The sequence below is a fragment of the Cydia fagiglandana genome, chromosome 19, assembly GCF_963556715.1.
Source record: "Cydia fagiglandana chromosome 19, ilCydFagi1.1, whole genome shotgun sequence".
In the NCBI taxonomy this organism is placed as follows: Eukaryota; Metazoa; Arthropoda; class Insecta; order Lepidoptera; family Tortricidae; genus Cydia; species Cydia fagiglandana.
The window spans coordinates 4,938,455-4,965,105 of NC_085950.1; the positions used below are offsets into that span (position 1 = coordinate 4,938,455).

The 26,651-nt window shown below is 37.8% G+C and overlaps 1 protein-coding gene across 1 annotated transcript in view; it reads right to left on the minus strand.

The window, feature by feature from the left end:
• Window positions 1-26,651, minus strand: part of LOC134673903 (uncharacterized) — a 231,127-nt gene that overhangs the window by 11,299 nt on the left and 193,177 nt on the right. Inside the window, exons 9-13 of the mRNA XM_063531956.1 lie at window positions 19,962-20,128; window positions 18,165-18,297; window positions 17,132-17,256; window positions 15,108-15,199; window positions 6,075-6,252 (exon numbers count right to left, since the gene is read on the minus strand). Of these exons, the coding sequence (XP_063388026.1) occupies window positions 6,075-6,252; window positions 15,108-15,199; window positions 17,132-17,256; window positions 18,165-18,297; window positions 19,962-20,128 (695 nt within the window). The remainder of the gene's footprint in view (window positions 1-6,074; window positions 6,253-15,107; window positions 15,200-17,131; window positions 17,257-18,164; window positions 18,298-19,961; window positions 20,129-26,651) is intronic.

Sequence of the window (26,651 nt, forward strand, 5' to 3'; positions counted from 1 at the left end):
ACGATTTTTTCCGTCAACGAAAAGCGAGTAACAAATGTTATTTAGTATACATGTTCGATATACTCATTGATATATTTGATACACCCACTATTAATCAATATGGCGCCCAATATACAAGAGAAACCACTAAATGTCCCTTTCAACGGACATTTTCTGAATGGATACGGAACTATTAATCCGAGTTAATGAATGGCCGGATTTACGACGTTATTAACGATGTAATACTATTAGCTCCGGTTCTTTATGTTTCTCCTACAATTCAACTCACTACGGCCATAATACGGACATAGAGAAATATGGGGCATTATCTATGAAAAGGGACCTTATTATCGATGGCGCTTACGCCGCACAGCGTCGCGCGGCATTGCATTTATATCGGCGCATCGTTAGTAATGGTGTAAGCGCCATCGACAATAAGGTCTCTTTTCATAGATAACGTCACATATAGTAAGAATAGAGTGCTCACTCCATACATCAGTTTTGGTACCAGAACGACTATTATTTTCGTAGTCAACATCTAGCATCGAGTAGCGGAATAATTATCAGTACTGCTACTTAACAATAGATGTTCCGACGACCGAAAAGTCTAATGTTCAACAATTTTCAGCTAATATTATAATCGAATTAACTGGAACTCTATTTTCAACTCCTTCTCTTTTTAATATTAGTTGTAGAGAATTCTAGTATCAAGTAGCGGTACTGATAATTCCGCTGCTAGATCGTAGATCTCGACTGCGAAAATAACAGTCGTTTTGGTATCGAAACTGATATATGGAGTGAGCACTCTGTTCTTACTATATTTCTCTATGGTATAAGTAAAGTAAGTAAAGTAAATACACTTTATTGCACCACAAAGAAAAATACAATAACAGATTTACAGTGTAAATAATGGTAGCAACAGGCGGTCTTATCGCTGTAAGCGATCTCTTCCAGACAACCTTGGGGTAGCAGGATATAAAGAATAGAAAACGAATAGAAAACAGGTAGTGCACGAAATAAATTACAGGAATAAGAAGATTACACATTCAGTCATATACAATTATATAAATATGTACCAATAGTTTAATATATATAACAGCACACAATAAAAATATATAAATATATAATATATACACAGCGGCACATTAAGGAAGAGATAAGTAATGATTCTTTAGAAGGTTTCTAAAGCTTTGGAGAGTTTTAGCACACCTAATGTCTAACGGCAGACTGTTCCACAGACGAACAGCTCGAAACGTAAAGGAGTCATTATAAAATTTCGTAGAAGAAGGAGGGGGAACAAATAGAAGGAAGGAAGGAAGGGGGGAAGTGGGGGGGGTATAGATAAGTATAACATAATGAATTGAAATCTGTGCCAACATACGTGCAAGTTGAAAATGTAAATGTAAGCGCCTGATAAAAATGTATCGGCAAAGCGTTGAGCTTAAATATTTTCGCAGATTTTATTTCTTTTCGTGCTTCCCTCTGTAAAACAATAGTAAAATATTGATGTATGTAAATCCTACATAGATATTATTAGCAACCAAATAAAAATGTGTAATTGCCGTGTTTAATTTAGACCAAGAGTTCTGACTTGTGATTAAGTGTTTTGTTTCGTATGAGATAGAGAGGTGCTTTTAATTTTGTCATACGTATATTAAGAGCCAACAGGAGTGGTCATTTCTCTATACAAACGTACTCGACTGTTTCCTCCGTGTGTTTTGATGCTAGAGCAATGATTTTTTCAACACAGATTAATATTGTAAATATCTGTGTCGGACCGTTTTGCTTTTTTTGATATTTTTGTTTTTTAAGGCGCTAGAGCCCTTCAAAAATGGCCAAAATAGCTTCATTGACTATGCTGCAATGAGAGGCGTAGTATTCAAAACTGATGTCAATTAGCCAAAAAAGCAAAACGGTCCGACACAGATAATTTCAAAATTATTTAGATTTCCAAATTTGGTTACGATTGGTTAAGTTTTGGAGGAGGAAACAGTTGAGTACGGAACCTCGATTTTAGAGATTTTTACGCAGGATTTTTCGCCTTGTCCTTATCGTGACCCGTTTTTAATATATTTAATATGTTTGTGTCTCAAGGAAGTTTTGTTATTAAAATTGTCCTTATGGCACTAGTGTTAGGAGCCGCTTCCGTTAGCGAGACGGGTATATTTACCTGAAATATTAAAACTCAGCTCCTGTTTCGTCTTAAACATACCTACTTACTTATTTCTATATTCAGAGTTATAAGAAACAAGACAATCAAAATATTAAAATTAAACCAATATCGCTCGTCGTAGTTGTTTTTGGTCTAACTCTCTATTAACCAGAAATTATAATTTATTTTACCAAAATTTTAAACAATCTCAAATAAACTCAAGTCTCCCAACAACAGCGATTGATCTTTCTTCAAAATAACCACCTTAATTCAAACTGACAAAACCTGCCCAATTATATTATAAAGTGTAAGTAATTTTATTAAATCTGAAAATGGCTTTCAATAACGAAAATAACCCATTTAAAACGTCCTAAGTAACTTATTTGTGGCGGTAAATTCGAAATTTGATTAGCCTTTATTTCCAAAGGTGTCAAAAGGAGTTTTAGTAAATTGTCTCCTTCATTTTAAGGTGAGGAAACTGACGTTTTTGATATAATTTTAAGCAAGATTTTACTTAATTTTAATAAGATGCGGGCTTTTAAAAGATTAAATATTATCATTAATCTTTTATTCATAGGGTTTTTATAATGTAAATATAAAATTTTAACCTGGGTGCCCCCAGCATATCAGGGCCGCAGAGAGAGGAACCGGCGGACTATCCGCGCCGTGTCCAAGATCACCGCCTTCTGCATCTGACCCCTGATCCAACCACCCAGCGACAGTTTCTCTAGGTATTGGTCGCGACTCTTCGCTATGAGACCGTTCGCTGACACGACTATCGGGACAATCGTCGATTCAACATCCCACAAGGCGGTAATCTCGTGAGCCAAGTGTGGGTACATTATTAATTAAGTATTATTAGGTTTAAAATAGACTGTCGCATTGTTTTGGATTTTACTTGCCAAAAATGACACGCATCAAGTGAGCGAAAATATTCATAGATACCTATTTTTCCAGATTTTTCCCTCCTTTCGTCAGTCAGATGAAAATAATCTACGTCAATATGCTCGCTAAGCAATCTTCATACAAACAGCGAGCAAGCAAAAATTTGCATATACGAAAAGTACAATTGGAATAATTAGCTACTTTATAACTTCGTCATAAGATTCATTATCGCACTAAACTAAGACGTTAGTTAGGATTTTCTGGTTTTGAGGAAAAAATGATAAAAAACCTATTCGAGTCACAGCGAATAGATAGATATGAAGGTTTTAATCAAGTTTCATTACGTTCGAGATCAAAATGGCCGCGAGATACGAACGAATTTTATTAGATAGCTTTTCCTTTGTTACTAATGACTTATCGTTTTCTATGACCTACTTGCCTTGCCAGTAAGGAATGTGAGCTACTTACGGTTTAGGGAGGCAAGTGCAAGTAAGTTTTAATTTTCATTTCTCCTTAAATACTTTTAAATGGTGTCCAAAAAAATATTGTCAACCTGGTTTATACAAATCTGGACTTTGTCCTTATGTCTAAAGGGGCCCTCTGATTACCAGTTTGCCGGACGATATCAGCCTGTCAGTTGAATGCAAAATTTGACAGCTCCGAACAACTGACAGGCTGATATCGTCAGGCGAACTGGTAATCTGTGGGCCCCTTTAAAATGTCCGTTACATTACGCCACGTCATAGTTTAAATAATTATTTCACTTGTATCGTGTGTGGCGTAGTGGAAGCTAAAAAAATTCTTCATGTACAATTTTTTGGGACATTTTTTTAGCATCAAGATATAATATGCTAATAGTGATTCTGAGTTATGGTTCGTTTTTTTTAAGCGATCTGACATGACTTTTAATTGAAATACGCTTTTTAAAAATCAGTAACGTAACTTATGAAAGCAAAAGACCATAAATTATCGTATTAGAATCATAATTGTTACATATTTGCCGTTACTTATTTTTAAAATGTGTTTCTCAATGAAAAGACACATCAAGATTGTTTACCTTATTTCTAATGCTAAAAAAACGAACTATACGAGTAGAAGAACCCAAAAAGATCAAGATAAGTCAGGTCAGAATCAGATTTCTAATACATATATTTTCTCCAATATGCTCGGAAATGTTCACCTTACTGTAGCAAAAATACTACGGGAAGTTCTTCGTTAATGTCAAACTCTAATTAAAAAACATCAAACTATCGCTGTCCTGTTCTAGCGGACGGGAAGTAAAAAAACACTACAGTAATAACTTATTACTGTAGTGTTTTTTACTTTTTAATAATAAAAAACGCAAACGGCCAATTATTATTGCCGCGAGCCGCTTCTACACGACCCGATCAGCTATCATTTCACGTGTATGATCGTGCGAATACTGCTTAATAAAATCAAAGATTATTTTTTATATTTTTTTTAAATCTCATCCGTGTTCATAAAGCTTATATAGTTTGTCAAAGGACTTTTTCATTTCAAACATAGACAAAGAGAATCATACTATCTTTGTCTTACACTAGTACTAGCACCCAAAAGAAAAGGATGGGTATAGTTTTCCTGGTTCTTACTGACTGAAAAGTTGGTTTGACCAACTATATTGCACAATTATATTGAATGAACGAATACTGAATGGCAGAATAAGTTTGTAACATTAACTTTAAAAAAATAATTAAAGAGGGAAATTGTTTTTGACATTTTGGATGTGAAAGTTTGATTTGAGTGATGCTTGATGGTTAAATAATAATTATTTTAGCTTATTTCCTCGCATGTTTGGAGAAAAGCACTATATATGCCTCGGCAGGAATAGCAATTCGTGGATTCGTCTTCTTTGTCTTAAATCGAAACTCATCCACGAATTGCCCTTTCCCGGCCTCTGCAATAATGTACTATTCTTGGAAAACGCACAGATACCTATTATCTACCGTTAGCTACAAAACGTTAAAAATGCATGTCTGAAAGGAAATCGTTGCAAAATAAATTAGGTACGATTAGTATAATCTTCCATGTTATTTAAATTTTCACAATCGTAAATATAACAGTAAATAAGGCTTATTTCTATTTTTATACCGCAACAGAAATCCCTAATGGGATTTATTTTCGTTCGCCATTTGCATTTTTACGTCAAATAAAATGTCGGCTGAATTTGTGTTGACACCCCTCTGAATTGACTTATTTAGCATTTCAAACCTCTGTTCTGGGATAACTAGATGTTACACCTAAAGTGTTTTTGTTTGAATTATATTTACAATGTTAAATATAGCATTGTAGAAGCCTTTTCTAAAATAAGTCTTTCGGCTTCGGTAAAGTTTTTGCTCCACTACCCTCTATAGAGTCTAGAATATCACTATATTTGTCATTTGCGAAGCTAGAATCTAAAACAAGTGATTGGTCAAATATATCACATAGTAAAATATACCTTCCTTCAGTGTTTAATAGCTTGTGTGACTTCATAATATCACTACCTACTATACTCGTAGTTAACTATATTTTTCTAGTCATTCCTCCTACGTTTGTGAAGACTGGTTATATTATAAGTAGCCAAAACATCTAAAACAGCTACTTTATTACGAAACATGTCCTAAATCATACAAATCATACCATACGTGTTAACAGTTCTCGATCGCGCCAAATCAGCCTTGTTCCCACTAGTATGACGGCTCGCTTGCTCTGGCGAGCCGTCATACTAGTGGGGAACGTCATACTGTCCTAGCGTGGAGGCCTCGTTCAAAAAGACCAGATCACAGACCTCCAACAAGATCGGAGGATGATATTATAAAGATTGCAGGCCCACTCTGGAGGAGAGAAGCAGCAAATCCGCCTGCTTGGAGGAGAGTCGGAGACGCGTATGCCCAGCAGTGGGCACATACTCGCCGAGGAAGAAGAAGAAGAGAAGAGTATGATATATGGCTTGCCGCGCTGTATGACCAGCCTATAGACCTTGCAGCCTTCGGCTTCCGCAAAGCTACTGCAGCCTTTGATCGACTTGTACTATCATATACGGGATATAAATACATACCATCCGTGTTAACAGCTCTCGACCGCGCCAAATCAGCCTTGTTCCCCACAAGTATGACGGCTCTCCGCGCTGTATGGCCCGCCGCCCATAGTCCTTGTAGCCTTCGCTCGGCTTCGGCAAAGCTACTGCGATCGGCTGTCGAATAGACTACGCAGTAGCCGTGGGCGCAGCCGTCCGTCTGCAAGTAATATTAAGTTTGTAAGTACCTGTATAATCTCGTGAGGAGTCTAGTGTTCAGTTTGTTTATCTTGATTTTATGTAAATACCTATAGGTAGTTATCGTTGTATGAATGCCATATAGGTAAAAGAATGTTAGGGATGAATGTTGATGGATGGAGAGCGGATAGTAGACTCAAAAAATTATGGATTGTGTGAGAGGGGATATGAGAAAGAAAGGAGTGAGTGCTGTGGTGAAAATACAGAGGCGAATGGAAGAGAAAAATATGTTGTACCGACCCCACATAACGTGGGATAAGGACAGAAAGAAGAAATCGTTTTCGTTGTGCGTATTACTGCATGTCATTGTGATGGTACAATTTTGACAGCTAACGTAGATGGTGCTATACGGACCCGTACATTATGCGTTAAACCTGGTTGTCAAAAGTTGACGTTTGACAAGTCAGACCACAAAACGTATGATACAGTATAGCGCTATCTATTTCGTTGTCAAACTGGGAGTGGGTATATGATTTTTTCTCAGCTTTTACAAGTGTATTGCAATTTTAAACTATATTTCGGGGATCTCGGAAACTGCTCGAACGATTTCGATTAAATTTGCTATATAGGGGTTTTCGGGATGGAAAAATCGATCTAGCTTGGTCTAATCTCTGAAAAACGCGCATTATTGAGTTTTTATATGTTTTCCGAGCAAGCTCGGTCTCTCAGAGTTTTAAACGGGTCGCTCACGTATGTCGAGCTAGCTAGCTATACATGAGTCATCATCATCGTCATCTCAGCCATAAGACGTCCACTGCTGAACATAGGCCTCCCCCTTGGATCTCCATACGTGCCGGTTGGAAGCGACCCGCATCCAGCGTCTTCCGGCGACCTTAACAAGGTCGTCTGTTCATCTTGTGGGTGGACGTCCTACGCTGCGCTTGCTAGTCCGTGGTCTCCACTCGAGCACTTTTCGACCCCATCGGCCATGTTCTCTGCGTGCAATGTGGCCTGCCCATTGCCACTTCAGCTTGCTAATCCGGTGGGGTATGTCGGTGACTTTAGTTCGTCTACGGATCTCCTCATTTCTGATTCGACCACGTAGAGAATACATGAGTGACACGATTAAAATATTTTTAATATCTCTATTGCAATCAATTATTTACACTTTGAGTAAAACGCAAGAGTTGGCACTCTTTTGGAATTCGGTTAAAATATATAAATAGAAACATTAGGACATCTCATATTTTTCGTGCTTAATATACATATATTTAAATTAAATATGAAATGAATCATCCATCATCAGCTCAAAACATTACGGAATGAAACGTCACAGGGAAAAAAATAATTACATGCAAAAAATCCCTTCAAAACATTAAAATAGGCGCTGCAAGAAAATATTTCCTTAATAAAATTACAGAGAAACATCGCCACAATTTCACCAAAAATAATTTCATAGCGGTTCCTTTACAAATAGCGTGAAATACTGAACATGAAAGGGCGTAAGCGCCTTGTATTTTATATGCAAATAAGACTTTTTAAAGCGATAAAATGTACTGGGAAATTATGTCGACCAAAGGGACGCTTGAAAAATGCTGACGCGTGTGCCTGATTACTACAAGAACGTCGTATTTTGTTAATATTTCAGTTACAAAAGCGACTTTAACGTGTGTGGGATAAAGGTTAATTTTGTTTGGAATTTGAGAAGTTTAGTTGGTAGAATATTTTATTTTTTTGATCTCTAAAGGCGTGTTATGGAGCGACAATGGAGTGAGGGATTTGAGGAAATTTTGAAAAGATTTAGATGGTGAATCGTAATAAATTTTACTAAGATATTTCTAGAATATGTAGCTAATACTGCCGTATTCGAACTTCAAGATATTCACAAGAGACGACCCGTACTAGATCCATTCTAGATACGTTATAGTTTAGATATCAACTAGTTCTCTTTTGCAGCGCAATTCGGGCAACCAATGTCGCTTTTATGTTAGATAAGTAAGATATCTATTAGATGTGAATTGGATCTCTAAGTCATATCCTGTGGAAATCGTTCAAGAGTATCTCCAGAATCGCGCAAATGTCAAATTTGACAGGTTAGATCTTAAACATATCTTTATCGTATATTGGTGATGTCTAAAAGATATCTAATAGATGTCTATTTCAAAATCCGAATCGGGCCCATAGAACCTGCCTGAAAGCTTTTTTTACAATCGCTATCAGATATAGGAGCGGCCAAGGTGTTCACAATATCTGAACACGCACTCTAACGCCCTGACAATAGAGGCGTGTTCAGATATTTGTGAGCGCCTTAGCCGCTCCGATATAATCTGATGGCGACTGTACTTATTGGCAGACATAAAATAGCACAAAAATATTACTCATATTTTCGGGGACCGGTAGACTAGTTAGGTAGTTATGACTAGACATCGCACATTTGCCAGCATTTTTGGTGCAGCGGAGTAGTGTTAACGGAATTGGTATCGATAATTTCAACTGAAATGCTAAAAAAACCGGGCAAGTGCGAGTCGGACTCGCGCACGAAGGGTTCCGTACCATAATGCAAAAAAAAACCGGAAAAATATGCAAAAAAAACGGTCACCCATCCAAGTACTGACCACGCCCGACGTTGCTTAACTTTGGTCAAAAATCACGTTTGTTGTATGAGAGCCCCACTTAAATCTTTATTTTATTCTGTTTTTAGTATTTGTTGTTATAGCGGCAACAGAAATACATCATCTGTGAAAATTTCAACTGTCTAGCTATCACGGTTCATGAGATACAGCCTGTAGACAGACAGACGGACGGACGGACGGACGGACAGCGAAGTCTTAGTAATAGGGTCACGTTTTACCCTTTGGGTACGGAACCCTAATTAAGGTTAATATTAATGTAATTAACGCTAATTAATCATTAGGGTTGAAATCTAGACACGCGGCAGCGTGTCAAGCCAAGTTCAAGCAAAGGAACTGGCTAGCCAGCGCCGAGTGTAATATTACACGAACCACTTGGTGCCACTTTTGACCCTTCTATAACTCAAAACATCTTTGACGTAAACACATAAAACTACGTGTGTTTAATTATATCCATAAGGATATCTAGAAGCCCAAATTTCATGAAGCTAGCTCAAACGGTTATAAAGGTATGAAGGTCAAAAAGTCGTAAATTTTAAGACTGACTTATGACTTATAGTACCTAAACCTAACCTACTTCCAGATGACCTAGAAGGATGAAATTTGGAATCCAGCTTGGTTATTGTGTGTAACCGTAGGAAAAAATCTAAAAATAAAATAAAGTTAAAAAATAGGGGGGGGTCCCCATACAAAAAAAACACTTTTTATTGGGACTGACATATAAGTACCTAAACCTAACCTACTTCCAGATGACCTAGAAGGATGACATTTGGAATCCAGCTCAGTTATTGTGTGTAACCGTAGGAAAAAATCTAAAAATAAAATAAAGTTTAAAAATAGGGGGGTCCCCATACAAAAAAAACATTTTTTATTGGGACTGATATAAGTACCTAAACCTAACCTACTTCCAGATGACCTAGAAGGATGAAATTTGGAATCCAGCTCGGTTATTGTGTGTAAGCGTAGGAAAAAATCTAAAAATAAAAAAAAGTTAAAAAATAGGGGGGGTCCCCATACGAAAAAATTTTTTTTTTTGTAGCGTTGGAACCGTTACAAGCAGATATTTGAAACTACCCCAATATATGTATTATTATATTTGCTATATTAAAATAAAGTTTAGTCAAAAAATAAGTGGTGTCCCCATACAAAAAACTTTTAATACGCTCTAAACAACCGGCCAACGGTGTGTCGTCGGCGGCGCGCGGTACCACATAATTATACAAAGAACAGAAGTAAAAACCATACAGCGGAAACACAAGAAAAAACATTAAATCTCAATACCTGCCTAGTTTTCTTTACAAAAAGTATTGATATCCCACCAAAAACATAAATGTAAAAAAGGAGAGCCAAGTTCAATACAAAAATTATGCTTGGCTGTGGGGCTCGCCGCAAAAAGAATGGAGATCTAAATGAGTGCCACTGCCAAGTTCTATGCAGCATCCAGGTTTTATCAATAAAGCAAAGAAATAGAGTTTAATTAATACTTGTTTATAATGTTATTTTGTTCCTATAAATACATATTTGGATTTTGCATAGAACTTGGCAGTGGCACTCATTTAGATCTCCATTCTTTTTGCGGCGAGCCCCACAGCCAAGCATAATTTTTGTATTGAACTTGGCTCTCCTTTTTTACATTTATGTTTTTGGTGGGATTATTTATACCAATTCCGGTAACACCACTCGGATGCACCAAAAATGCTGGAAAATTTACGATGTCTGGTTATGACATTTAACCAACAGACATATATTATATACATGTAGTGCATATGCATATATTGTATTCGCAATCTAGACACGCGGCAGCGTGTCAAGCCAAGTTCAAGCAAAGGAACTGGCTAGCCAGCGCCAAGTGTAATATTACACGAACCACTTGGTGCCACTTTTGACCCTTCTATAACTCAAAACATCTTTAACGTAAACACATAAAACTACGTGTGTTTAATTATATCCATAAGGACATCTAGAAGCCCAAATTTCATGAAGCTAGCTCAAACGGTTATAAAGATATGAAGGTCAAAAAATCGTAAATTTTAAGACTGACTGACATACCTATAGTACCTAAACCTAACCTACTTCCAGATGACCCAGAAGGATGAAATTTGGAATCCAGCTCAGTTATTGTGTGAAAGCGTAGGAAAAAATCTAAAAATTAAAAAAAGTTATAAAATAGGGGGGGGTCCCCATACAAAAAAACCATTTTTTATTGTGACTGACATATAAGTACCTAAACCTAACCTACTTCCAGATGACCTAGAAGGATGAAATTTGGAATCCAGCTCAGTTATTGTGTGAAAGCGTAGGAAAAAATCTAAAAATTAAAAAAAGTTATAAAATTGGGGGGGTCCCCATACAAAAAAAACCATTTTTTATTGTGACTGACATATAAGTACCTAAACCTAACCTACTTCCAGGTGACCTAGAAGGATGAAATTTGGAATCCAGCTCGGTTATTGTGTGTAAGCGTAGGAAAAAATCTAAAAACAAAAAAAAGTTAATAAATAGGGGGGGTCCCCATACAAATTTCTTTTTTATTGTGACTGACATATAGTACCTAAACCTAACCTACTTCCAGATGACCTAGAAGGATGAAATTTGGAATCCAGCTCGGTAATTGTGTGTAAGCGTAGGAAAAAATCTAAAAATAAAAAAATAAAAAAAGTTAAAAAATAGGGGGGGGTCCCCATACAAAAAACCTGTAATACGCGCTAAACAACCGGCCAACGGTGTGTCGTGCGGCACCACATAATTAATACAAAGAACAGAAGTAAAAAACATGCAGCGGAAACACAAGAAAAAACATTAAATCTCAATACCTGCCTAGTTTTCTTTACAAAAAGTATTGATATCCCATCAAAAACATAAATGTAAAAAAGGAGAGCCAAGTTCAATACAAAAATTATGCTTGGCTGTGGGGTTCGCCGCAAAAAGAATGGAGATTTAAATGAGTGCCAAGTTCTATGCAAAATCGAAATATGTATTTATAGGAACAAAATAACATTATAAACAAGTATTAAACTCTATTTCTTTGCTTTATTGGATACCTATAACAAATGCTGTTATTTAAAAAAAATGTGAGATCTTAAAGTAGGTTAGATTTGGCTTGGCCAGTTTTTATCAGAATTACAAAATATATATGTTGAATAACTTTATAAAATGACTGATGTAATGAAAACTGGCCAAGTCAAATCTAACCTGCTTTAAGATCTCGCATTTTTTTAAATAACAGCAACTGTTATAGGTATCCAATAAAGCAAAGAAATAGAGTTTAATACTTGTTTATAATGTTATTTTGTTCCTATAAATACATATTTCGATTTTGCATAGAACTTGGCACTCATTTAAATCTCCATTCTTTTTGCGGCGAACCCCACAGCCAAGCATAATTTTTGTATTGAACTTGGCTCTCCTTTTTTACATTTATGTTTTTGATGGGATCGTATTTTCTCGAAAACGTTCGTATTTGTCATGCTCTTCGGTCAAACCCAGACTGAAATAACAAGACACGTTCGTACGTTTCCGTGAAAATACGACGGGAAATAATTATGTACTACATCCTTCGAGCAACACGGAAGGGAGGCGGCATTCGCACTATTTCCCCTCTGCCGAGGTACAAGATTAGCGCGTCAATCTAATCTAGCGCGGGTAATAAAACTAGTTGCACTTGGATTTTTCACTAGACCGAGTCCAGACGCGCGCGTGAACACTGCTGCACAAAAATGCCTGTTTGCTCGGTTTTTTGTTATAAAAAGAGGTCAGGGACATCAAATTTACAAAAAGAACGTGTTACATTTCACATGTAATATTTTTATTACATATCATACGTTAAATTACATTTAAATACAATTATTATATTTTAGTCTCAAGTAATTGTTGGATTTATCGATTTTGCTCGCTCAGTACAAATTGCGGATCGGTCGAGCGACAAATCCGACTTCTCATCTCTCAGAATACAATGACATACTTCAACGAAAACGTGATAGCTAGACAGTTGAAATTTTCACAGATGATGTATTTCTGTTGCCGCTATAGAGTCTGGCTACTGAAATTTTACCAAATGTTTGGCGGGAAATTCAAAAAATCTTTGGCTGGTCACACTTTGTTTAGTAGGAATTATAGTTTTGATACTAGATAATATTTTTGATTTTCTGTGCACAAGTAAGGTACCTAAGGAAATAAGTTAAATAAACGCTTACGTGCACTCAAAGTCAGCTCACATAATTTCTACCACTATTTAAAGTACAGTCAACGAAAACACATATGTTTACGTTGCAATATTTAGATTTTATAGATATTTTTCAGAACTTTTAGCTTTTCCGTTTCTTTATACACTTGTCCTGTTTATGAGATTCAGGCATTAATAAATTCACTTACTTAATCAAAGTAATAGGCAAATGTTAGAACTAGTACTTAAAGTATCAAAATATTTATAGAGCACCAACCTCCTAATTTGTTTACATTTGGTTAGGACTTGTAAACATTGCAGTTTTTTGTCATACAACGCTACACGTCGACATCGCACATTGTCGTAATTATTTACGAGCTTAAATAATAGTTTGCAAACCTCACTCGGTACAGAAATTATTAATATTATTTAAAATAAACCCCTTATAAACCGCAAACAATTTGAATGAATGACATAAATTTACAACTGACTTTTAGCTTTTTTTTAAATCATAGACAATTGGTGATACAACAACGAAATATCTGTCAACAATTTTTGGCTAGCCAGACTCTAACAACAAATACTAAAAACAGAATAAAATAAAGATTTAAATGGGGCTCCCATACAACAAACGTGATCTTCGACCAAAGTTAAGCAACGTCGGGAGTGGTCAGTACTTGGATGGGTGACCGTTTTTTTTTTTGCTTTTTTTTTCGTTTTTGTTTTTGCATTATGGTACGGAACCCTTCGTGCGCGAGTCCAACTCGCACTTGCCCGGTTTTTTTCTGTTTCTTACTAAGGTAGGTACTCAGTAGTGAATATAACATCAGCGTTTCATAAAAAAAATCAACTACGTTTGTATTTTTTCTACGCAGAATCAAAAGCTTTATTCCAATGGGAAAAATATCCATTCAATATTGAATTTTTTGTTTATTTTACCGCCATACAGCCATAACACAATAGGGGAAAAAACGTTATTGTCCTCGGTCCGATAGAGCTTGTGATTCTGCGAGTTTTACATAAATATTTACACAGAAAATGTCACAATGTCACAAAAAACCGGCCAAGTGCGAGTCGGACTCGCACACGAAGGGTTCCGTGCCATTACCTATAAAAACGGTCATCTATCCAAGTACTGACCCCGCCCGACGTTGCTTAACTTCGGTCATAAATCACGTTTGTTGTATGGGAGCCCCACTTAAATCTTTATTTTATTCTGTTATTAGTATTTGTTGTTATAGCGGCAACAGAAATATATCATCTGTGAAAATTTCAACTATCTATAGTTCGTTTTTTTTAGCATTAGAAAGAACTTCGCAGAAGTAAGCTTGTGGTTCCAAATCCGGCACTTTTAGCGGTAATAATTTGAAGTAAATTATATGTATTGACCATGCTACATTAGATAATTTAATAATTATTAACAATTAAAGAGCCTGATAAAAACTGCACGCTTGCTTCTGTGGAGTTCTTTCTAATGCTAAAAAAAACGAACTATAGCTATCACGGTTCGTGAGATATAGCCTGGTGACAGACGGACGGACGGACAGCGGAGTCTTAGTAATAGGGTCCCGTTTTACGCTTTGGGTACGAAACCCTAAAAATGAGCGGCATGTTTTTAGAAACGATCAGAGTGATCAGACAAATAATCGAACTTAAAACTTTCGTGAGACATATTTTTAAATAGGTACTTAAATTACAAGAGTTACACTCACGTGAAATAAAGTGCGACATAAAATAGTAGAAATTAAATAAAATGCAACTCAAAAAAACCATACTAAATTGTTGCCATGTTTAAGCATTTTACGTCAAAAATGCGACAGTTAAGTAGGAAGTGGCGCCCTCAACAATTTTCTACAATTTCTTGTCGGACTATATGTTTCGAGCTCATCCTTCCCCCAGGCCCATTTTTCGAGAATCTTCGATGTGGAAAACCCATTCGACTCTAGACCTTCCTACGCTCGTTACCGATAAGGCTAGTAAACTCCCACCAATATTACCGGTAAGGCTAGTAAACTTACCACTAAATATTACCAGTAAGGCTAGTAAACTTATTCCCAATATTACCGGTAAGGCTAGTAAACTTACCACTAGCTGATCGGCGGGGGCGTCCATGAAGGTGATCTCCGACTCCTCACCAGCTAGAAGCACGCAGACCGACCTTTCGCCGGATTCGTCGTCTGTTGACAAAACATCATCATCATCATTAACTTAAAGAGTAAGAGTTGATTTAGACGGCGCGCGAACGCGCGAAGTTGGGGAACTTGCATTTTAGATTTTGGATACATATTTAATAATATTTCCTACTACTTTCCTACTAGTCAAATCAGCTTATTTTTTAGAACTGTCAAAACGAGTATCAGTGACGTCACGGTCAACTCACCAACTTTTTATATTTCTATCCGATATGAAAAATAACTGCTATCTAATATGTTTTTCTAAGTAGCCCCTGTCTTGTGTCGGAGGCCAAGTCTCATTTTGGGTCGCTGAATCAACGGAGTAAGCAAGTATGTTTTTCTAATAATTATCTGGTGCTTTATTTTGTGCACATAATTTATTTTAAGTAGAGTAAAGGCACAGAATAAAATAAATAATAGTACTAGGTACAGAAAACTCACTCTCTAACAAAACGCGTCTGTTACGATCAGCACAGATATGGTCGCTAGTGGCGACAGCGCCACGCGCGGCTTATGGCAAACCCCAAAATTGGGGTCGAACGGATGTACTTTTAGCTACCTGTAGCAAAGCGACGAAATCGCGGAGTGAGCCACGCCTGCTAAAGGAAACTTCCCTTATTTTACGTAAATAAAATGGCCCATATATAAATGTGAACTCAAAGCTCCGTTCAGTTCATTTCATCTCAGATTCAATTGATATATTCGCAACGTATTCTCGGCGACGTGAAAATGGGATCTGAGGGCCTACCGTGAACCCTGTTCGACGTGTTGCATCTCTGTCGCACTTGTAAATACGTACGTAAGTGTGTCAGGGAGGCAACACGTCGAACGTGGTTCGCGGTAGGCCCTCTGTCGGAAATGGAGGTCGATTTGAAGTTTTGACGTCTTTAGATCTTTGTGTGGAGGTTTGAATGAAAATTTGGGTGAAACTTTCTTTCTTGACGTACTTAACTTTTTAAACGCCATAGAATTTTTCATCGTGAGTGCTCGTGTCCCCGGTTATACGAGTATCTTATTTATCAGATTGCAGCGAAATGAGCCCGATTTTGTCTGTCTTACCTATATAGGTATCAATCTTATAGATGAAAATTCCGGAAAAACCAAATGTTTGTTTCGGGAATAAAAATAAAAATATTATTGGTAATTTTCCAGTGGTTATTATTCAGAAAAATTAAATACATCATACACAATGCCACTGATGAGTGATGACAGTGTCAAAGTCAATACAATGCCAGAAACTAACACATTAGACATGCAAACCTAAGAAACCTAAATAACAGATATTTTTTTAATTCCCGAAATAAACAGCACAGACTGTGTAAACCCCCATTCGCACGACAGCTTTTTTAACGCGCGTTAAAAAAGCGCTTGAACCTGTCCGCACTCTAAATTCGATTTAACGACCAAGGCTTAAAGTCGAAAATCCAACAACGCTTGATAAAAAGTGCCACCGCCATCGTGTGAATAAATACACATGTATCCATTTGTGTCATTCGAACGCTTTTTTAACGCGCGTTGAAAAAGCTGTCGTGCGAATGGGGGCTAAGTGTTATTTATACGTCATGATTTCATGGAAGTTTGACCGTTAAATACGCCAAGTTGTTAAACGTTGATTGATTTTCTATCGGCCTAGGCGAGTAATTAGCTGGCTAACTAAGCCAGATGACTGCGAAACACACACACACGCACACGCACACACATTCTGCCGCTGTCAGGCGTAGCTCACTCCGCGATTTCGTCGCTTTGCTACAGGTAGCTAAAAGTACATCCGTTCCACACCAATTTTGGTGGCTACCCATAAGCCGCGCGTGGCTCTGTCGCCACCTAGCGGCCACATCTGCCCTGATCGTAACAGACGCGTTATGATAGAGAGTGAGTCTTCTGTACCTAGTACTATTATTTATTCTGTGCCGCTGTGTAGAATATCCAGCTTACCTATACTAGTGTCGTACGCGTGTAGATACTCTGACGTCATAAATTGACCGACAAGGCTTGACTTTCCAACCCCCGGCGCTCCGAGCACCAGCACACGGTATGAGCTGAGACCCGCTGAGGAATCCCTGTAAACAAATATCATCATTTTAATTAGAAAATACGGACAATACGGACATACATCCTTATTCATAAAAAGCGCTAGTTTCTGACCGTGAAAAGTCCGCAGCGTTTTTGATAGCCCACGCAGTGCAAGTGTCATTTTAAACGTCAAACTTCTATGAAATTATGACGTATAAATAACACTTACACTGCGTGGGCTATCAAATCCGCTGCAGACTTTTCTTGGTGCGACTATACAAGCCTGACGGCCTAGCCAAGGTGACAATCGATTGCGCTTCGGCATCGAATCGCTTTATGTCTCCTATCAGGCCCCATTCGCACGACAGCTTTTCCAACGCGCGTTAAAAAGCGTTTGAATGACACAAATGGATAACCATGTATGTATTCACATGACAGCGGTGGCGCTTTTCATCAAGCGTTGTTGGATTTTAGACTTTAAGCCTTGGTCATTAAATCGAATTTAGAGTGCGGACAAATTCAAGCTCTTGTTTAACGCGCGTTGAAAAAGCTGTCGTGCGAATGGGGGCTTACTATTACATATTAGTGTGACAGTGACAGTTGCGTTTCGTTCGCTACGGAGCGTTAGCGATTGGCATGTTGTCTACGGGGCCTGAATTATAGTCTTGTATCTCAAATGACTCAACTTTACATGATCAAATAATGTAGGTTAAAGTCAGGTTGTTCAGTGACAGATCCAGGTGGTTTTATATTTGGTTGGTTAATCAATAAATGATATAACTACCCGAAAATGTACAGTCAACTGTAAAAATATGGCTGTAGACAACTTATTCAAAAATATGTCCCATAGTTCTTAATTCGCTGACATAACAGTTAAAATATAACGGGTTAGCACTGATTGACTAGCACGTTATCTTTTCGCGGATTAGCAAAGTAATATTTTGGTTTTAATTACCTCGAAGAAGCTAAAGAGCAAGGCGCAGAGGCCCTGTTAACGGCTTCTGTGCTCGACGCGCTTGAGGCCACGGAGGTGTTGGACCGCGATCTTCTCGACCGGAGGGAGTCGCCCCGATTCACGACGCCTTTACCTGAAACAAGGACCATAACCAATAAGGACGAGCGGTCGCCATATTGAGTAGCGTACCGCGGAAGAAATAGTTATTTGTACAACAAGAGATCAAAGTTTGATATTTCTTCGAGTGCTTATTTTGAGTCCCGTGCAAGCGAAAGATTCTATAATAATCTAATTTAGAATATTGAGCGTAGTAAGGGATTCAAAAGCTCACGAGATGTAAATAACTTTGATCTCGTGTAGTACACAAAAATTTTCACCCTAAGCAGTGAGAACATACCTAGAGGGACAGAGATAATAGAACCCAAGTATATCGAACTTGTATTAGACCCCGCATGTTGAAATGACATTTGACTATAAAGGTAACTTGAATGACATTTTGTCTCACTCAGTGAGCAAAATGCGATTTTGCTCACTCATTTTGTCTCACACAGTGAGCAAAATCGCATTTTGCTCACTGTGTGAGACTAAATGACTCAGTGAGCAAAATCGCATTTTGCTCACTGTTTTTAAGAAGCAAAGTACCCTTTTTCGAACTGCTGAGGTGAAAACATTTTTTTTGTATTAAACTTACAATTAGATGGCGTTTGTCATTCAGCGGGCTATAGGTTGTGTAGTGTATTCCGCAAGAGGTCGCTGCCACTAAGAGTTGTAGACGTTGTAGTTGTTAGGCGTAGTTCTTAGTTTTTCTTAAACGAGCGGATAGATGGCGCAAAAATTTGTATACTACCGCATCATTTGCGTTTCTATGTGTGAACAGCGCATCTGTACATGTGTCATTGTGTGAGTTAGTTGCTTTGCAGCAAGGACCATAACCTATTGGTTAGTTAGTCCATGCCTGTAACAATAACTGCTATAGAAAAATTATCTGACATAGGCCCACTTGCACCATTCCACTAACCCGGGGTTAACCGGTTAAACCAGGAGTTGCCATGGTTAGCCATACAATTTGACACTAGGTTAATAGTTTAACCGCTTAACCCCGGGTTAGTGGAATGGTGCAAGTGGGTCATAGTGTGATCTAGCCTGTAAGAAGCGTTGGCTAGACGTCGTGACAGCGGACATGCAAGAGAACAACCTCACACCTGAGGATGCCAAAGACAGGGCAAAGTGGAGAAGACTGAGCAGAAAAGCCGACATAGGCGCTAGGCCGGGAAAACGCTAGGTTGAAGAAGAAGTGTAATCTAGTCTGTACAAATGTTACTCTTCGAAGGCCGCAAAAATATGTGACACGCTCTTATGACTCTACAAATAAGATCGTGTCAGATATCTTTGCGGCCTTCGTTGTGTAACGTATTATTGTGTTTATTGATCAAATAAGTAACAAAGTGATTTGGGCGATGACTACTACTTTAACTTTTGCTTTTAAATACTACTACACTCGCTCTTCACTACTTCAAATCCAGTAATGGTCACTTTACTCACCCGTAATGCTAAATATAAAATGCCTCAGGTTGCCCCCCCCCCCCCCCCCCCATTTCCCTTAGTATTGGATATAGACGCCACTCTGGCCCTTTGCTAGAGAAATCCCTATAGTTGTCCCTCTTAGATCCGTTATACTAAAGTGACTCCGTCTGTACTCCTCGACCCCAGTATTGGGCATAGACGCCACTCTTGCCCTTTACTGGGGCAACCCCAGTAGTTGTCTCTCTTAGACCCAGTAATGGTCACATGACTCACCCGTTATACTAAAATGCCTCAGTCTGTAATACTCCTCTTCTACCCCAGTATTGGGCATAGACGCCACTCGCGCCCGTTGCTGCGGCAGCCCCAGTAGTTGACGCTCGCCCGTTCGCGATCTCGCTGCCTTGACCGACTGCGACCGGGCATGGTGCGGGCTGCCGTACCTGAAGATCAAATGTTTACATTAATATAAGCGTGTGGTTGACGTAACTGGTGACCGAAGAGCTGGCGGCTACCTCGCACAACGTATCAGCATTGCGATGTTTTTGCCAAGTTGTACGTTATTTGCTTATTATAGCACCTGTTGTAATATAGCACCAGCTGTACTGTAATATAACTAACTTTGTCGAGCTTTATCGCATTTTGTCGCTCTCAGCTTTCCCGCAGGCTTTTAAGCGCGGTTTTTGATATTAGGCCGTGATTATGTACCTACTTCGTTTGAGGAGACATTGGACACAGTATATGTAATATCCCCAGTACGGCACCCCTCGTGTCTTACAGCATTTGATAACTGTCGTCTTTAAGAGCTTAACCCTCTACCGAAAAACTTGCACAATTGTGCAAACTTTTGTACATGGCTATTTGTACATATCATGTAGAAATAGTAATACATTTGACGTCCCCTCCTCCGCAAAAATCGGCAGACTGTTTCGTACAGAAAATTACAGCCATGTTACTAAATAAATAAATAAATATGTAGTTAGATATACTGGGTCAAGCAAATCTTGTCAGTAGCAAACGGCGGCAAATTTGAAAAATCGCGGGTTAGCAACACAGTGTTCTAATAATTCGAAAATCGCGTGTCATCTGTGTTTTATCTGTGGAATGTGGATCGCGAATGACAGCCATCATCTTTGTTTACATTCTAAATCGATTCTATTTCAAGAGATATTTCTGCTGTGTCACCATTAAATACCAATTTATGAAATAAAATTGTGCTTAATCAAAGCTAAGGTGCCTACAATGCCTACAGTTCCAACTGATAAATCTAATAAAATATTAAAATCCAATAGACATCTATCTGCTGAAGCAATGATTTTATTCATTACATTCTTGTTTAACGGCATATTCCACTTCTAATTTTATTTTGAGATCTTCAAATTCACCACACACCGCTTTTAAATTGTCCGTCCATACCATTTAATAATAATTTAAAACATTTTCAATAGAGAATCCACGAGTGACAATTTGAATTGACGTACGTAACAGGGCGCGCTCAGCGGAAAAAAAGTTTTGGTTCGATGTACATTGTACATTGCTGCTTTTCTTAGCGCAATACTACTCTTTGAGTGTTGCCCTACTTTAGTTTGCTTTACATTGCTACTGACAAGATTTGCTTGACGCACTATAGTTACTCAATAAGTTGTGTGTGTATACCTACTAATATTAGTTGTAAGATTAAAATGTGTCACTAACGAAATTGATCCTTTGTTGGTCTTAAATAAATTTAATTTAATTTTAATTTAATTTAAATGCTCCAAGCCTCGTGTAAATTTCATTCGATAGCGTGACGTGACGTACACGTTTGCTTTAAGTATCACTTTGTATGGGGATTTTGAGTTTCCAAAACGTCCCGCTTGGCGCGCTGTTCAAAATTCCATACAAAAATAGACATAACGCAAACGCTTGTTACGCTATCGAATTAAATTTACACTAGAGGTCCAGTTAATTCAATGCACGGTTTAGAATTCTATCTATGTATCTAATACCTTTAGGCTCACTTGCACCATTCCACTAACCCAGGGTTAACCGGTTAAACCTGGAGTTGCCATGGGTACCAGTACAATTTGACATTAGGTTAACGGTTTAACCGCCTAACCCCGGGTTATTGCGATGGTGCAAGTGAGCCTTAAACGACCAATTCTTGCTTATTTAGGTATATATACAGAATATTATTTATGTTATTTTTTTATTTTTTTTTATTATGAATGGGCTTACTCATGGCCACAGACTAGCCGAGGCGTAGACGTGGCCTACGATGGAGCGAGCTCGCCCAGAAGGTGCCTGTTCACTCTTGTATATGTATATGTATACAGACTATACAGAGTCATTTTTGGACCGACATTTTGGATTAGACATACTTATTGTGCGAGGTTATTAGGTAGGCCATACTGAACAATTTTTTCTATCGGACCAACTCCGACATCACAAAAAATTTTTTGGTCGTTTCATAGATTTGGTCGAGTGGATGTCGACATTTTCTATGGGAAGGCCAAATTTTTTTTGGGATACCGGGGTTGATCCCATAGAAAAACTTGTTCAGTATGGCCTACCTAATCACCTCGCACAATATGGCTAACGGTCCAAAAATTACCCTGTATTTCGGGGATCTCGCAAACGGCTCTAACGATTTCGATGAAATTTGCTATATGGGGGTTTTAGGGGGCGAATAATTGATCTAGCTAGGTCTTCTCTGGGATCCCGCGCATTTTTGATTTTTATGTTTTCCGAGCAAAGCTGGGTCTCCCAAATATTAATACTTATACTACGACAACGTACGCCGTTTGGAGCGACCTCCTCCATAAGCAAATTTTACACCATTAACTTCCTAAACGTCATATCTGATTTAATTATTTCATAGTAAACACCACCTTATGGTGTAAACAATAGAGCTCTATTTAGGAAAACAATAAAACAAGAAATGTGTAGTACAGTAAATTATTTATTCAAATTTGGAAGCAATTTAAATCTCAATTAACGGCTCTTTCGAACGCTTTGCGGGCATAGACTAGGAATCCTCTAGACCGAGTTTAGAGCAATTATTTCATACAACCGGTGATGCCAAAAATGCGGGGGTGCGCGAAGTCCCGTGCCGTAATTGGTCCGTTCAAAGACACGGACGTCACACAAAGACACTTTCGAATCGAACATGGAGTAAAATTACCGTATGCGTGGCAGAGGGGGTAGCGCGACTATGCTCAGTCTGGAGGATGTTTTGTCTGTGTTTGCGGGTAGTTGAGTGGATACGACATTAATACAGTGTTTTGAGATCAAAGGGCGTAATAGGGCTTCAAAATTAATGTATACAGGGTGGATGTAGTGGTAAATCTGTTAGTTGGGGGTGATAATCGACCCATTAACATTGAGGTTTGCGACGAAAATTGTTGTATTACGATACAAGTGCGAAAAGTAGGAAATTCGCAAAGAGAGGCGATACACTGAAACATGATCGAAGGGAGTGTTTTAAATCGACACGAGTTGGGGATTACCTTTTCGCACGTGTATTGTTCAACGTTTTGCAGTAGATATGGCCCTTTAAATTTTTGACATAAGCAAGTATTGTCCATAATCCCCCCTATAGGGCGGTAAAGTAGCACCATTGCACTGTTAACAATTTTTCATCTCTCCTGTTCGGAAAGTTCACCTTTCATAGGCTGATAACCGGGTGGAAAATTGCATTTCCCACCCTAGGGTGGAAAGTATTTTTTTTTTAATTTTTAGTGCAACGACTAACAGACATATTATTCAGTTAAAAGCTCTCATATTAGCTTCCGTATGACTGAAATTGGCGCCGTTTACAGTTTGATCGGAAAAATATCTAAAACCATAGACAATCCGATCTTAAATTCAGCCTTAATGTATACGCGCTTTAAAAAAAGGAAAATTGAATGAATGTAATGTAATGATAATATTTTGGCAGTAGCAACATTTTTATTTTTATGAAAATAATTAAACAGAAAAAAAAACTAACTAGGAAAAGGCGGGAATAAGTACTTGCTCTGGTTCAAAATGGATTTTCCAAGTGATTCGAGTGACTTATAGTTAATAAATTATGTGGTTTACCTATATATCTATTAATAATTTGTTCTAAGGAAGTATACTTACCAATAATAAACCTACATTTCTCGTGTTTGACTTTCCTCATAGTCGAAATGAAAAGTAGAGTGTTTAACTCGGGTAAAAGTAACCATCTCACCCTCGAACTATTGGCGCTCTCTCTTCGTTCGAGCGCCAAAATATCTCGGGTGAAATGGATCACTTTCCACCCTTGGTTAACAATCTACTATTACAGTACATATGGTGCTAATTTACACACATTTTTTTTATATATTATTATTATATTAGGGTTCCGTACCCAATGGGTAAAACGGGACCCTATTACTAAGACTTCGCTGTCCGTCCGTCCGTCCGTCCGTCCGTCTGTCACCAGGCTGTATCTCACGAACCGTGATAGCTAGACAGTTGAAATTTTCACAGATGATGTATTTCTGTTGCCGCTATAACAACAAATACTAAAAACAGAATAAAATAAAGATTTAAATGGGGCTCCCATACAACAAACGTGATTTTTGACCAAGGTAAAGCAACGTCGGGAGTGGTCAGTACTTGGATGGGTGACCGTTTTTTTTTTGCTTTTTTTTTGTTTTTTTTGCATTATGGTACGAAACCCTTCGTGCGCGAGTCCGACTCGCACTTGCCCGGTTTTTATGAAATTCGTCATTAAGAGACCATAAATACATCTCTAAGTAATTGTTATACGTTATTTATAATTGTTGATGTATTTATTATTATTTTTGCTTGTAGGTATGTAAATTCAATGTTGACGTGTAAAAGTGCCCTTGCGGTCTATTTGCTGAATTAATGTTGAAGTTGAAGTGACGTCACGTTTGTTTACATGATAAGACCATTTCGTGGTAAACTATTTATTTATTTTATGTTTAATTTTCTTTGTTGTTATTTACTTGTGTATGTTATAGTTTATCACGAATAAATGAGATGATTTGATTTGATTTGAAGACATGTAAGGATGAATACACTCTAGCACGCGTATTCGGGAGACGAGATAATCACAAGATCTAGAGACGATATAGAGATCAACTAGATTTACATTAGATATCGACTAGATGTGACTTAGATATCTAAGTCATAACTTGTCGAAATCGTTCAAGAGGACCTCCAGAATCGCGGAAACTTCAAATTTGACATATCTATCTTACAAATTTAATATCTTTAAATTATCCATATCGTAACTTGTTGAGGTCTAGTAGAGATCTAATTCATTTTCAGAATCGAGCCGTAGGTATATCGTATAAAATATTCAAAATCATTACCTACCCTCCCAGTACATTGCAAGTAATTTATTTGTCCCACCCTGTGTAATCCATCTACAGCGTAATACACCGTGTTGCCACATAATAACGTAATCTGTATAATTTACGAGGGTATCTCACGGATTATACATCGTGGGTCTGAATAAGCTGACAGATTCTGATGGCCAATTGGAGTTAACATTCATCACGGGATATAAGTCAGGAAACTTAGGAACCACAAGACATTTGATATTCTTTTACTATTGTTAGGTACATACCTATACAATACAGGGTTTTTTGAACATATGGTTATTGTGCGAGGTGATTAGGGACCAACTCCGAAAACACAAAAAAGATTTTGGCGGTTTCATATACCTATTTGGGTCGAGTGGACGTCACCGTTTGTTTTTTTTTTAGGATATCGGGGTTGGTGAGGTTGGTCCCTTATAGAAAAAGTTGTTTAGTATGCCCTACCTAATCACCTTGCACACAATATGACTAGTTTAAAAAAAACGCCCTGTAATAATAGGTATGAATACAGGGTGTATACGTACCTATTATTACAGGGCGTTTTTTTTTATCGGTCAATATGGCAAAGTCTGAAAGTATCAGACTTACGAAGATCTGTTCTTAAATAGGAACAATTTCATTGATTTTAGTAATAAGGAAAACTGCATTCTGGTTTATTTATATACCTACATATATATCGAGAATCTCAGAAACGGCTCTAACGATCACGACGAAATTTGCTATATGGGGGTTTTCAGGGGTGATAAATCAATCTAGCTAGGTCGTATCTCTGGGAAAACGCACATTTTGAGTTTTGTAGGGTTCCGTACCCAAAGGGTAAAACGGGACCATATTACTAAGACTTCGCTGTCCGTCCGTCCGTCTGTCACCAGGCTGTATCTCACGAACCGTGACAGCTAGACAGTTGAAATTTTCACAGATGATGTATTTCTGTTGCCGCTATAACAACAAATACTAAAAACAGAATAAAATAAAGATTTAAGTGGGGCAAGATACAGCAAACGTGATTTTTGACCAAAGTTAAGCAACGTCGGGCGTGGTCAGTACTTGGGTGTTTTTTTTTGCTTTATGGTACGGAACCCTTTGTGCGCGAGTCCGACTCGCACTTGCCCGGTTTTTATATATTTTCCAAGCAAAGCTCGGTCTCCCAGAGATTAGATAATTATGTAATATCAGACTGTTATATTCAGGTGTATAATTTATTTGATATGTTCGTGTAATATGTTAATATGTGTCATCCCCTAAGCTACATTTAAGGTGATTAAGTACTATAATAAAACATGATAACATAATCCACATAAATTACGAGGCAAAACCTTTTGTTTTGGCCCATTTTGGATTCATTGTCCTGACAACCCCAAAGGATTAAATTCTATATGCGACGTTATCTATGAAAAGGGACCTTATTGTCGATGGCGCTTACGCCATTATTAACGATGCTCCGATATTAATACAATGCCGCGCGACGCTGTGCGGCGTAAGCGCCATTGACAATAAGGTCCCTTTTCATAGATAATGCCCCAAATACACATGTTCACAACCTACATATGTATAGTCAAAGAGAATTTAGACTAGAGGAATGTTATCAAATACATAATCAGTATATTAATTGCCATCTTTCGACACA